The sequence below is a fragment of the Callithrix jacchus genome, chromosome 7, assembly GCF_049354715.1.
Source record: "Callithrix jacchus isolate 240 chromosome 7, calJac240_pri, whole genome shotgun sequence".
NCBI classification, from domain to species: domain Eukaryota; kingdom Metazoa; phylum Chordata; class Mammalia; order Primates; family Cebidae; genus Callithrix; species Callithrix jacchus.
In genome coordinates this window covers 142,983,796-142,997,877 of record NC_133508.1, presented here as the reverse complement: position 1 = coordinate 142,997,877, position 14,082 = coordinate 142,983,796, and the positions used below count along the sequence as shown (strand labels likewise).

The following is a 14,082-nucleotide window of genomic DNA, read 5'->3' as shown; positions in this document are numbered from 1 at the left end:
ATTGTCAAATGTTTCCTGGAGAGCAAATATACTCCCAGTTTAAACTAATTAGAATACTAGAGTCCTAATACAATTCAAAAATGTTTATTTAAGGCAGCAGGACTTTTTGTTTGTTCCTTTTATGGACAGTTCATCAAAGGAAATGTGTACAGTAAACAGCTCATAATTGTAATGTTCTAACTTAAGTAAATACGATCTTTCAATTTGCTTATGAATCTACATATGCAGAGGATATGCACAGTTATTAAACAAGGCTTTGTATTTATGATTATCCTTAATGAGGTGGAAAGGGAAAGTAAATAGTTGAATCACAGCTAAGAGTTAAGTTATATGTTTATAATGCTGCAAAAAAAAAAAAAAATTCCAAAACCAATAGCACACTGTGGTAAAGTAACACAGAACTTACACCTATGCCTGCTTCCCCAGGAGGCCCTGGGTTCCCTGCTTCTCCAGGTTCGCCCTATAAAGAGAAGGTAAAATTAGTATTAGAATACAGAGATATTTTATATTTGTAAAATTCAAATGTGATCATACCATTGTAGATTAGCCTTAAGTTTTTATGTTATTTAAAAGGCATTGAAAAACTTTAATAAAAAAAGAACTTTTTCTATTAGTGACCCAGTGTTTTTTATTTCTCAGGTGAGTAGATAGAAATATATAGGCTTGACGCTGTAGTTCTCGCTGGTTAGTAAATAGTCAGCATATGAATCCAGATTACCACGAAACCATCATAACAGACATATGCATGTTTCCCATATTATGTATTTGCACTGTGTCAATATTCATATTACAATCAAGTTTATGGAGTAAACAATTTCAAATTGTTGCTTACTAAAACATAAATTCATTTCTCTTAACTACAACGAATTAACAGATCACTTGGTAGTACATATGCTGACATTCTATAGGATTTGTTTCATAGAAATCTAAAGTACTTAGAGGAAAGACAATAATTATAAAATATGCAAAGGTGGTTAGACACTAATTAAAACTGCTCCATTTGAGTATACACATAAATGCGATAGCCTTTATCTCCCTGTTTAGAAGTCGATGGCTTTTTTCTACCCCAGTGGACTAATAAATAAATCTCTTTAACTAGTAGGTTTTAACTATATTAAGTCTGTTGCTAATGCTTCACGCTTCAAAATGAACAAAAAATATAACATCTTATTCAAGTGATCACGCAAGTAAAATTAAACAGTACATTTATTTACCACATTTCCACTCAAAAGCAGTCACACTAGTGGTCCTGGCAATTCTGAGGTGTAAACTGTTATTTTAAATAGAAAAAGAAGTGCGGCCTAAATTTCCCTTACCTTTTAACTCTTATATTTCCAGTATTCCTGACACAAAGCTACTGCTCTTAAGTAAATGTGTTATATTAAATATAAACCTAATTTCAGGACAGAGACTACTTCGTGTACATAGCTTCTCACTCTGAGAATATACACATATTTTAAATTCTTAAATCACCCACTTAATGGTGGCGGCATCGAGTACTTTTAAAGAATTTCTTATCAGTAGTGTGGTGTGTAAATTATTTCCTGTCTCAAGACAAACAGCAAATATTTTCAGAATTTTTGGATAAATCTTACAAGTAAAAGATTGCATTAACATTATTTATAAAGGAGGAATCATTCACCTATCTTAGTGTAATGGAATGATATATTAATGATATTCCAAGAGCTGGTATTCATGTCTTAAAAATGAAACAAGTAGTTTGGCATTCAAATCAATTGTAAAATGTCCATATTAAAATATTCATTTGGAAATATAAATCTATTGAGTATGCACATTGAGGATGTCATTTTTCACATAATCAGAAAAAAAAATCCTAAAATTCACATGACACCAAAAAAAGAACCTTTTTGCCAAAGCAATCTTAAGCAAAAAGAACAAAGCTGGAGACATCAAAGTATCTGACTTCAAATTATACTATAAGATTATAGTAGTCAAAAAACATATTTACAGCAAACTAATCTTTGACAAAGTTGACAAAACAAAGAGGAAAAGACCCACTTTTCAATAAATGATGCTGAGAAATCTGAATTAACTTGAACAGAAGAATTAAACTGGACTCCCATCTCTTACCATATACAAAAATCAACTCAAGATGGATTCAATAATTTAAACATAAGACTTGAAACTATAAAAATACTAAAAGAAAACATAGGGAAAATTCTTTTGGTTATCAGTCTAGGCAAATAATTCATGACTGGGATCTCAAAAGCACGAGCAAAAGAAACCCCCAAACTAGACAATGAGATTTAATTAAACTAAAAAACTTCGGCACAGCAAAAGAAATAACTAAAATGTTTTCTTATGCACCACATTAATTCATGGTTATATCACAGAAAGTTAAACTACAGAAGAAATAGCTAAAATATTTTTACTAACCCTCCACATAATTTGTTGTGCTCTTTTCATTCTTATCAGCTATAAAGACAAAGTTATGGATATTGTGGAAAGATTATTTTCTTTTTTATTAAATGAGGGAAATGATTATCTTAGAATTTAAGAATGTGCTTTCTAATGATAAGTGCATGAAGTGATAAACAAAAAATTTAAAATATCCTCTCTTTCAAAAAAAAAAGATGAGCTTTTTGCTTAAAAGTCTCACTTAAGAATGATACATTAGGCCAGGCGTGATGGCTCACGCCTGTAATCTCAGCACTGGGAGGTCGAGGAGGGTGGATCACGAGGTCAAAAGATTGAGACCATCCTGGCCAACATGGTGAAGCCTGTCTCTACTAAAAATACAAAAAAAAAAAAAAAATTAGCCGGGTGTTTGGCATGCGCCTGTTGTCCCAGCTACTTGGGAGGCTGAGGTGGAAGAATCGCTTGAACCTGGGAGGCAAAGGTTGCGGTCAGCCGACACTGTGCCACTGTGCTCCAGCCTGAAGACAGAGCAAGACTCTGTCTCAGGAAAAAATAATTAATGATACATTAATATTCATTTGTCCAAAATATATGAAAATTACTATTTGGTATGTTAGCTCCAAGGGTGCACAATGTAAACTGACAATTAGTTAAAATGAGATTTAAAAATTATCTAAAAATATTTCATTTAAAATCCTTTTAAGGAAGGAGGAACAAAAACACAAATCAATAAATCATTGCAACACGACTAATATCATAAATTGATCTATATTTCTAGTAGCACAATGCTACAAACTATTCATTCCGAATAATAATAATTAATTCAAGTTTATCATAGAGCACTGGTATATGAAGGAGGTGCTAGATTATGAAGTCGTCACTACTTATTGTATAACTATTTACCTCAATATATAACACACTTGTTTATGTACATATCCCTTCAGAAAGAACAGGAAATTACTCTGTATGTACAAAGTTATAAAATACGTATTAAATCGTAAGAAAATTTCCTGACATATTTCCTTGTATTGACAAAACTATTTTGAAGTGCAAAAGCCACTTATTGCACTCATAGCAAATATACAGTACATGAAAAGCAGGTTAAATATATTTAAACAAAATACAGCATGACTAAAAAATACTGGCCTTTTATTATTCATTGTCAGTGCCTGAAAATACATTTTCCATTCTAGAAATGGGAATATATTCAGCCAGAATCAAGGCTGATGTTAGAAATTTTTAATCTATAGCAAATTATGCTACCCTAGATTTTAAAATAATGAAGATAGAGTCCTGCTTCTCTCCTGCTCTCTGTCACAAAGTTTCAAAAGAAAGGAGCAAAATCAAAACTGTGTTTTTTAGTGTAACACATTTTGACTGGGATTGATTCAGAATGATTCCGATTGACTGAATTATTCTCCTAAGAGTCAAAGTTTGCAAAGAGTTCCTATAATATATAGGCTTTAAACTAAATGGAACAATGTGGAAGGAAGTTTCTCAGAACTCTAACCATCTGGCATTCATGTCTGTTTCCAAGAGTAGCACCGAGATAGTTACACTTTCCCCTCTGCATTCAAAATCTAGCAATCCTAGAGACTAGCTCCCACAACAATTTAATCAGCATTAGAGCCAAAAGGAGATCATCCGAAGAGAAAAGAAAACTGTGTGCCTTGGTGTCATTTGTTTAATGTGATGATGTCCTCAGATACCAGTGCTCTCCCATAGGAGACTGAGCACAATGAAAAATGTTTTCTAGGACAACTGAATCCAATGAAAAATGTGTTTTCTATTTCAGCACCAACTACCAGAACAGTTTCAATGCACAACATTAAATTTAACAATATTAAAAAAAAAAGACAATCAAAGAATGCAGTAAGAATTATATAATGAGTTAAAAATTCTCTTAATCAAATGATAAAATACTAGAATACAAGTGTTGAGTTGAAGTAAATATCAAAATATAATAACATAACCTCGCCTACTCCTATGTCCTGGATAGTTTTGCCTAGATTTCCTTCTAGGGTTTTTATGGTGCCAGGTCTTATGTTTAAGTCTTTAATCCATCTGGAGTTAATTTTAGTGTACCTACGCAACTGTCTTGCATGCTCTGCTCATGTACCCCAAAACCTATAATCCAATAAAAAATTTAAAAAAAAAATAACATAACCTCATCACATTTTCTTTCTCTGAGAGCTAAATGCTTTAATTAAAAAAAGAAATTTAAGTATAATATAAAATATATAAACAAACTTGAGACCAAAGAAGAGAATCATTTTTAAGAATATGGTAAATTGCCGGGCGCAGTGGCTCACGCCTGTAATCCCAGCACTTTAGGAGGCTGAGGTGAGTGGATCACGAAGTCAAGAGATTGAGACCATCCTGGTCAACATGGTGAAACCCCGTCTCTACTAAAAATACAAAAAATTAGCTGGGCACGATGGGGCGTGCCTGTAATCCCAGCTACTCAGGAGGCTGAGGCAGGAGAATTGCCTGAACCCAGGAGGCAGAGATCGTGCCATTGCACTCCAGCCTGGGTAACAAGAGTGAAACTCCATCTCAAAAAAAAAAAGAATATGGTAAGTCTACCTACTGATATCCTTTAATAACTAGCAAATTAAGGAAATTTTTAGTGTTTTCACTACATAAGATATGATGTTATCATTCTTCCTTTTCTAAAAACTGGTAGTTTATTTTTTAAAGCAAGCTAATATCAATGATAATTTTCTTGAAAATTCTATTAAGAAGTAAGCACGAATGCATAAATAAGAAATCAATGAGTCACTGTGACATTTTTATACAAGGAAGAGCTGATTTTTTAAATAAAAATCATGTTCACAAGGAAAAAAAAAGCTATTCTGAGCCCAGATATTATGGCTCATGCCAACTATTTTGAAAAGTGACAAAGATAGGTCAGAGTATTAGTAATGAAAATGTAGCTCAAAATATAACAAAATGAATGATTAATTCCTTTGTGGCTTGAAGGACTTTTTTTTATTTCCCTTTAAATTAGTTACATCAACCAATCTCTTCTAGTTTGAGTATTGAGTATTACCAAACATTCATGGACTGGAGTGTATCCTAGTTAGTCCCTTTCTAAGGAAAAACTGTTGATAAAATTACAGGAATCCACTAGGGCTCAGCTTTCTCAGCTTATAAATGTGGATATCAATGACACCATAATTGAGAGGCTCCTGCTTAGATTAAAAAAATTAATACCTGCACTCAATTCAATATAATAACTGGCAATCAAAACATAATACTTCAAAATCATTTTAAGCAAGCTACTAGATAACATATGAATCATATAACTATGTAAAATGCTTAGAAAAACACATATTAGAAGTACTTAAATTACTACTCAGTATTACTAAAGTACTTAATTTATACTCTTTCAAACTCTATGTCACTAACATCTTTACCTTTTCTCCAACACCACCAACTGAACCGACAGACCCTGGAGGTCCTTGTGGTCCCTGCAGAGTAGAAAAAGGAATGCAGTTATCAATATTCTTACTTAAAAATGCTTTTGTAAACATATATATAATTTTTCTAAAAGAGAGAGAAATAGATGCTTGAGTATTCTGAGTCATTTAAAGAATGAGACTAAAAGATGCTTGAATTGAACTGTCAAATGTTCTGGGTAGCAAATAATTTACTATATTACAAAATAATTTACTATATTATGGTGATTTTCAAATTCACCATAAGTTTAAAGATAAAGAAGGAGACTTGAAGCTCTGCTTGATTACTGGAACATAATTTGGTTTTAGGCGATGATTTTGTAGTGAATCAAAATTATGACCCTGGCTAAGACTTACATAATCCAGTTAAGAAATAAACCCTTTATAACATCTTTTAGCTTTTAAATTACCTAAGAAGAATTAACATCTAAAAACTCATTTAATTCCTCTGTTTCTAATCTATTTTTACTCAGTGCTGGCCTGCCAGAATTAAAAGCAGGTATTAAAGAAGAATAAAGAAAATGAAGACCATAGAAATGAAGAAAATATAGACTTCTTCATTGTGAAAAGTTAGCCAGAAGAAGAAATATCATCAAAGCCACAGATCCATTAATGGTATCAATAAGAGAAATATGGCATGATAATTCAAAATCTTATAATACTGGAAGATTTTTAAGCTTGGAGAATATCATCTTTATACAATTAAGAGAAAACATTTTACATGATAAAGGGTGCACCTATTATGTACATATTGCTGTACCATTACATAGACTGAAAATACTAAATGAAAAGCTTTTAGATAAAATCCACTGTTAACAAGTGCATAAGAGTTTTCATACACAAGGCACAGTCTAAGTATATTGGTTTGAATAATGTGGTAATTATAATACATACAACATTATAACATTTCTCAGTCACCAGTAAATATATATTGAATGGAAAATGTGTACCTGTGTTATATTTGCCATGATTTGTTCACTATAAATTCAATTTGTTTCCTTTTATAATGAAGTAAAGTGAAAAGGTGACCTTGAGTTCTTAACCACTTAATATTATACAGTAGTGTGATTATCTGCATTATAATTCACAGATAGCATCTGCTATAAAATGATGACACCGATATAACTTCAAAATAATTAACATCTATTTCACAGTTCTTACATCGGCTCCATTGGGACCTTGAGGGCCTCTTGGGCCTGGAGGACCAGGTGGACCCTGTAAGAGAGAAATATTGAGGTTTACAAAGACTAAATGTGTTTCCAACATTTTTATTTTATGACTAATAAAACTAAAAGAAGTTGAAGCCTGTAAAAGCTATAGTTAGTGAAGCATATCAAGGTTATAAGTCATCCTTGATGGATTCAACATCATGTTAGCAAATGAGCCTTTACACATAGCTATGAGGAAATTAGGATTTCAGGAGAAACGATTTGATTAAAAAATGGGCCAAGGAAGTATACTGCTACTGTCTGATATAATGTATTCACAATATAACTAGAAATATTTTATGCTAGAATGTATTACAATGTAAAGAGAATGTAAAGTTGGAAAAAGAAATGGTGCTTGAGTAGATGTAGAATTCATTAACCAATAGAAGTATTTTTTGTTTATATGTATTTTAGCTTTTTTCTATGTCAATGTTTAGGTTCTATATGCTAGAATTGAAAATAAGAATAATTATTTAATTTCATCATAAAAAACAATTCTCTCTCCTGGCAGTGCATTAAAATTAACTTGGAATAAATTTTATAAAATACTGATCCAGAACCCCCTACCTCAAGGTTGTGATTAAAATAGTCTACAGCAAATTTGTTTTTCACTGTGCATAAGTACATTTCACTGGACATTAGTATTTTTAAAAGATCTTAGTTTATTCCAATGCTATGGTTGAAAAGCTTTTCTATTATTATCTATTACCACCTAATTAGGAAGAATGTATCAATGATTCAGGAACCACGGTAATCATATCTAGAAAGGAATTTGCTATGTATCTAATACTGCTTAGAAGTATGAATCAGTTATTTGAATCAGCGAAGTTTTTATGCATTTCTTATATCTAGATTTATTAATGATGATAAGGATCATTTCAAAGAATATAATAGATTTGAGTGTAATTCCTAAGGAGAATAAAACCTAACAGACAGTTAGGTTTCCAAAGTGTTAAGATTTCAATATGTGTATTCTGAAGGAAGTGAAAACTAGGGGCAATGTTGAAGGAAAAAGACACTTAAGACATGCAGTCATTACATTTTATTATGGATTTCAATAACCTTTGCTAATTATTTTCTTATCTCAGGGAATACTTCATAAACAATTTTATGTATTTCAAATTTTCAGTTCAGGTCTTAGAGAACCAGAATCAATAAATGCAAATAATTATAAGTCATAGAATTCTAATTAAAACAGAATTCCTTATTAAATTAAGAATTTGTTTTGAAGTACAGTTAATTTTTTATTCCATACAAATTGCTAATTATCTGAATCTTGTGTGAATATTATCTATTATTTACCTGCTTCAAATCTAAGTCCAGAGCTAAAAACTAAGAAATGCCTAAAGCATGGCAGTTGCTTATATACAATATTATATACATAGAAATGAAAGAACATATAATAATGTACAAACCAGTGACTGGACATACACATCAAATGTGGCATACACATACACATCAGATATGGCACATACACACCAAATACCAAAAAATACAAACTTACCATGGGACCGACATCTCCATTTTCACCTTTTTCACCAGGTGGGCCTGGCAGACCCTAAGAAAATATAGTAGAAAAATAATAAAAGCCACTCATGTATTTTAAAAGACATGTTTGGTCAATTTCTAAGATAAAATCAAGTGTAAAATTCAATGAGAGCATGAAAATTAAGATTCAGAGACTAATATTTGTTAAAATACCTATTATACAAATGTTGACCACATGCAATCAAATCTTACATCTACCTTTACAAATAAAATTTATGTTTGGCATAATATTATATTGTTTATTTTTGTTACAACAGCTAAATATATAATCTGATCTGGGAATTTATGAGCATCCAACTATTTGCTCAGTCCTGTACAAATAATACATAGAACTTCCCTGGTACAGATTTCTGGAAACTCTTATCCAAAAATATTTTAGAATATGAGGTTTTTATACTTAGGTACCAGTTTGGTAAAATAAATATTCCAATACATTTCAAAGGTTATAAATGTCTTCCGAAGTTTTGACCTGTTTATTCAATTCTGAATCTTACAAATCAATGAGCCCACAAAACCTACTATATTATACCTTTAAAAATTATTTCAAATCTATTTCTGTTGTATTCAATATATTCACTGCAACTGCTATTAAAGAGAGGATCTGAGTCACAGCATAAAGGAAGACGGAAAAATCGCATTTAAATTTCATCTGTCTATGTCTTTAGGGGAAATTGTTTTACTTCTTGACTACTTAATTGATCTTCCCCAAAATTATCCCACACAGGTAACTTTTATTTTCTTTTTCATGTCACAACGATACTTTGTACATACTTCAATTGTACATTTATAAACCATGTAGATTTACAGTCATGAGCTGCTTTGGGGCATGAATTCATCAGTAATCTTATAGGTGTCAACTGTTTAGAAACTATCAGAGGGCCAATCAAAAACTAAAATTACACAAAAATGCTTGTTAAATGAATGAATTTTAAGAAAATAAACTAACAGGAACAGCTACATTCAACAAAATATTTCTTGCTAACAGTAGCTATGATACTGAAAAGCCTGTCATTCCAAGATTTTTATCTTAGGAAAAAGAACTAAAGAAATTCAGAATTATGTGACTATTAATGTGACACTAATGCTCTAAACATGAACAGCATATATGATAAATAAAAAATACAAATGAATATGCATGGTATAACTTTAACTGTATAATATGTACATAGAATAGTTGTGCTAATTATAGGACAGAAATAGCAAACATAGTAATCATTTCTAATATTGTAGGATTATGGATTTTCTTTCATTTTTTAAGGTTTTTGGTGTATAATTATTTATATATTAATACATCTTATATATATTATACATAATTAATTTTAAATGTTTGTATAATATTTTAGATGTAGTCTGTTTTAGACACAAAAATACAATGTTAAAGCTCTAAATAACTGCTACTACTTTAATGATACTACTAACTTCTTGACACTGCACTGCAATTGCTGAGTATTATTTGACCATGAGCCACTGTGAAAAATATATTTTACTTAATGCTCCCTAACCATGCATATGCAAAGTAGTTGAAACATAAGTTTCAAAAAGTAGTATTTAGCCTTTTGCATAGTTGATAGCCTTTAATATTTTCATTCTATTTTACCTTATCCTGTTCTATTTCATTTTTTTAATAATGGTAATGATCTACAAAATTGCTTTTATTACCTGCTAAATCCACATGACTTTCAGTTTGTAAAGAGAGTACTTTACTGAATATTTATACATTCATTTAATTGTGGAATATATTCATTTTTATGAGGAAATCTTAGTTACTAATTTGTAATGAAAAATATGTACTGGAATTTTGTTTTTTCCTCAAATGTCAGTAAGATGTCTAAGAAAAGAGACTTCTATATATACTTCCCAAACTGTTACTATCATCTGATGATTGTTTCTAGAATTATAAGTGAAGTTATGGAAGAAAAAGACAGGTAGTATTTTCCAGATTTTATTTACCTAAAAATTACTTGTAGCAGATTGCAAAATTTTAGATTCTAAGGCAATTAACTTTAGAAATTCAAATTCTGAATTTGACAGAACACATAAACTTAAATTCTTAAACATGCATTATATTTTAACACAGTTGAAAAAAATATTTTAATTTAACACCAACATTCTTTAATAGTACACAGTGAAACTTAAACATAATTAAGTTTCCATAAACACCATAAATTAAAAATCACATTCCTTATTTTTGTCCCACTTTTTACACCATTTTAGGCAAGAGTGCATCTAATTTAATATCCCCAAATTGAAAGGTATGTCAATATTAGTTCATAAATTTTATTATCTATTACAAACACAGTTGTGCATTTTCATCTTTTCTTTATGCATATAATTATTCCTATTAGGTCAATAAAAATATCTCAATAGAAAAAATTAAATATTATTTCTTTTTAAGTTAGATCATAGTTTGTATTAAGACAGAAAATTATTATTATTACAATTAGTGGAGATATAATAAGTCAAATTCTCTTGTTGCAGGGATCTAAACATGCTGAAAGGCACTCTAGGATTAATCAGTTCTTATGAAGTGTCCTACCTTTCTCCAAGGAGGTAATTTATGCATAGAGAGATTCTGTTTTAAGGTCTGTCAATTTAAATTCATTTCCACTTAAATGATGAATCAAAAAATGAATTTAGGCCAAGAATATACACATTCCCTCTTCATATGTGTATGTGTGTATGTATTGTTCATATGCAGATGATAGTAAATGTCAGATTGAAAAATCAAGACATTTAACCTGAATATTAGATTATTGTTATGTATGTCTATTATAATTGCTAACATTCATTCTGCCAGGAAGACTCAATTAAAGGAGGCAGATGCAATTGTGAACATGTTAATTACATTAGCATCATTCAGTTTCCTGATTTAAAGAAGTAGCTGTGGGAAAATATAATCACATTTTTTTTAATGAATTGATTTATTGAGTCACCCTCATCAAAGAGCACATTTCTTACTTTGTGAAAATGAAGATGATGATTTTATTGACTATTTTATAAATATAATCTACAAGACACCTTCTTTAATCATGGGAACTGTTTCTAAATTACAGCTTTATAGGATTCAGAGTAATTAGTCAAATAAAAAGAAGAAAATGAATAGTAATGTATCCATTGGCAATCTAATTTTAATTCCTTGTTGCATTTAAATATGTGTTCTCACATATATTGATACATGGTACTTATGACTATTTATGTAAAATTGTCTAATAAGTATAACTGAGTTAAACATAAAAAATATGAAAGTGAAGCTTTTGCACTTTCCAAGTTTAAAAATAATTATTTTGACCTTAAGATAAAATGAAATAATTAAAAACCCATGTTCTTGGATAAACATCCATTGAGTGTTTTAACAGTAACAGTTTATTATATTGTGCTTATAATGTAATTTGTATAATTATGCACATTGTATGCTATTTAATATCATAACCAATAATTTTATAATTATATTTATAAAAATAAAGGTACAACTTGTTTGTGTAAATTAAATTTACATATACTTTTCTACAACTTAATAAATTTCTAGGTTCAGTGAACTAGATGACTTGATTTACCATTTCTAATACTGATAATACACCATAAGTTACTCTCATGTGCTACCTTAACATCATTTAAGACAAAATGTTATAATATTTCCATGGATCACTAGGCAGAGATAGAATAAGCAAGTGGAAGAAAAAGCTTGATGCTTCCAAAGTTTGTAGGAAGCAGTGAACATCAAGTGGAGGGTGAAAAACAACCCAGAATAGAATATACCTGCTCTGGAATATTTTCTCTAAGAGTCCTACTGTAAGACGTATTTGAACAGAACCCTCCCAGCCTATAACATTCCACAATTTAATGTTTCTTTTCCTGAATATGCTTCATAAAATTCAAATTATAATTTTGAAATAATAATCTATCTTAAATGATCAGCTGACTATTAATTTGTTTATTTTACCTATTATTGTTTAACACATGCTGTTGGCAAATGCTGTTGGCACTTACTATTGGCAGGATGACATTTCTCGAAATGCTTTTTATTTTTTTTTAGTCATCTTGAAAGTAAAGAATCATAGGTAGAGTTTCTCTAGGGATCCATCCGTGTCTGCCTAAGAATCTGTGTGCCTCCTATTGCTATCCATCTGAAGGACTAACTTATCTTGTTATGAGTCTTGTGAAAGAACTCTTCTAATATCTTACTCTCAAGTATCAGACTTAGGTAATGTTGTAGTTCATTTTCCAAACAAAATGGGAGTGAAGAAAGAAGGAATAATACCTATGGTGGGGCTGAAGATACTCTAGAATCACGGACAAAGGCTGATACGCATTCAGGAGAACTCATCACACATGATAAAAAGGATTTCAAGTTCAGCTAAATAAAATAATCTTTATGGCTGAACATTGCACACAAGGTCCTTCATAGAAAACAAGAAAAAAATACTTTGTTTTACATCCACCCGAAAACCTAGTGAAAAGTAGGTAGAAATGATGGAGTACACAATGACAGGAGCATCTTACCTGAAGGCCTATTGGACCAGGAGGTCCAGGGAAGCCTCTGGCGCCCTCATCACCTTTTTGCCCAAACATCCCCTGCTGTCCTCTAGGACCTGGTTCACCATCACCTCCCTAGAGAAGAGAAAGAAAAATTATCACAAACTAGAAAAAAATCATTATGATATGAGTCATGAAAAATGTGGCAATTTCTAATTTAGTCAAAGCAGATATATTTAAGAATAGCCAAATGAAAAGTAGACTAAATTCCCATTATCTGCTCCAATATACTATTGTTTGTTTTGCTTACTCTCTTTGCTTCTGGATTATGACTGATTTTGATTTGATCTTTCATACCAAGGAGTAAAAAAGCTGTCTAATAATGGAAATAATTTTCTGAATATATTACTTATTAAGGACTTCTCAACTAATTATCACTTATTTTCAATTAAAGTTATGTTTTGTTTCTAAGAGTCAGCCTGGCTAGCTATATTTGAAAATTTAAATTTGATCTAATGCCAAACATACAAACAAAACTTATTACCCCACAAAATTGACTGGTTATGGGACAGTATATAAATTTAACCAGGGATCTGTAAGGATTTAGATTTTCTGAAAAACTGGAATACTTACAGCAATTCCAGGGGCACCAACTGGTCCTTGAAGACCTGGGGGACCAGGAGGACCCTGCAGTGAGACAAAAATAAGTAATTTTTAAAGTGAAGCCAGCTATATGAACTCAGCTATATGAAGGAAAACATTTAGCCTACCAATATCAAACATCTCAACACTCCTTTGGAAAAAAAGAAGCATCACATAGAATTCTTTTGCATTTAGTGCAATCATGATTTATTTTACTTCTTGACAGTCAAACTTTCACATTTGAAATTAATTATAAGTTGACATTTATTGAAAGCACTCTCATCTGTAATGTTGTGATTCTTCAAGATAGATTTCTATGCTAACATAAATCAAGTTGTAAGATTCACATTTGAAAATTTTCAAAGCATTAG

The 14,082-nt window shown here is 30.8% G+C and overlaps 1 protein-coding gene across 2 annotated transcripts in view; it reads right to left on the bottom strand.

Annotated features, from left to right (window-relative positions):
• COL11A1 (collagen type XI alpha 1 chain) overlaps window positions 1-14,082 on the bottom strand; it is a 215,057-nt gene that overhangs the window by 40,175 nt on the left and 160,800 nt on the right. For both annotated transcript variants that reach the window (XM_002751147.6, XM_035252270.3), the window contains 6 exons: window positions 13,703-13,756; window positions 13,097-13,204; window positions 8,553-8,606; window positions 7,002-7,055; window positions 5,799-5,852; window positions 407-460 (listed from right to left, as the gene is read on the bottom strand). In XM_002751147.6, coding sequence (XP_002751193.3) covers window positions 407-460; window positions 5,799-5,852; window positions 7,002-7,055; window positions 8,553-8,606; window positions 13,097-13,204; window positions 13,703-13,756 — 378 coding nt within the window. The remainder of the gene's footprint in view (window positions 1-406; window positions 461-5,798; window positions 5,853-7,001; window positions 7,056-8,552; window positions 8,607-13,096; window positions 13,205-13,702; window positions 13,757-14,082) is intronic.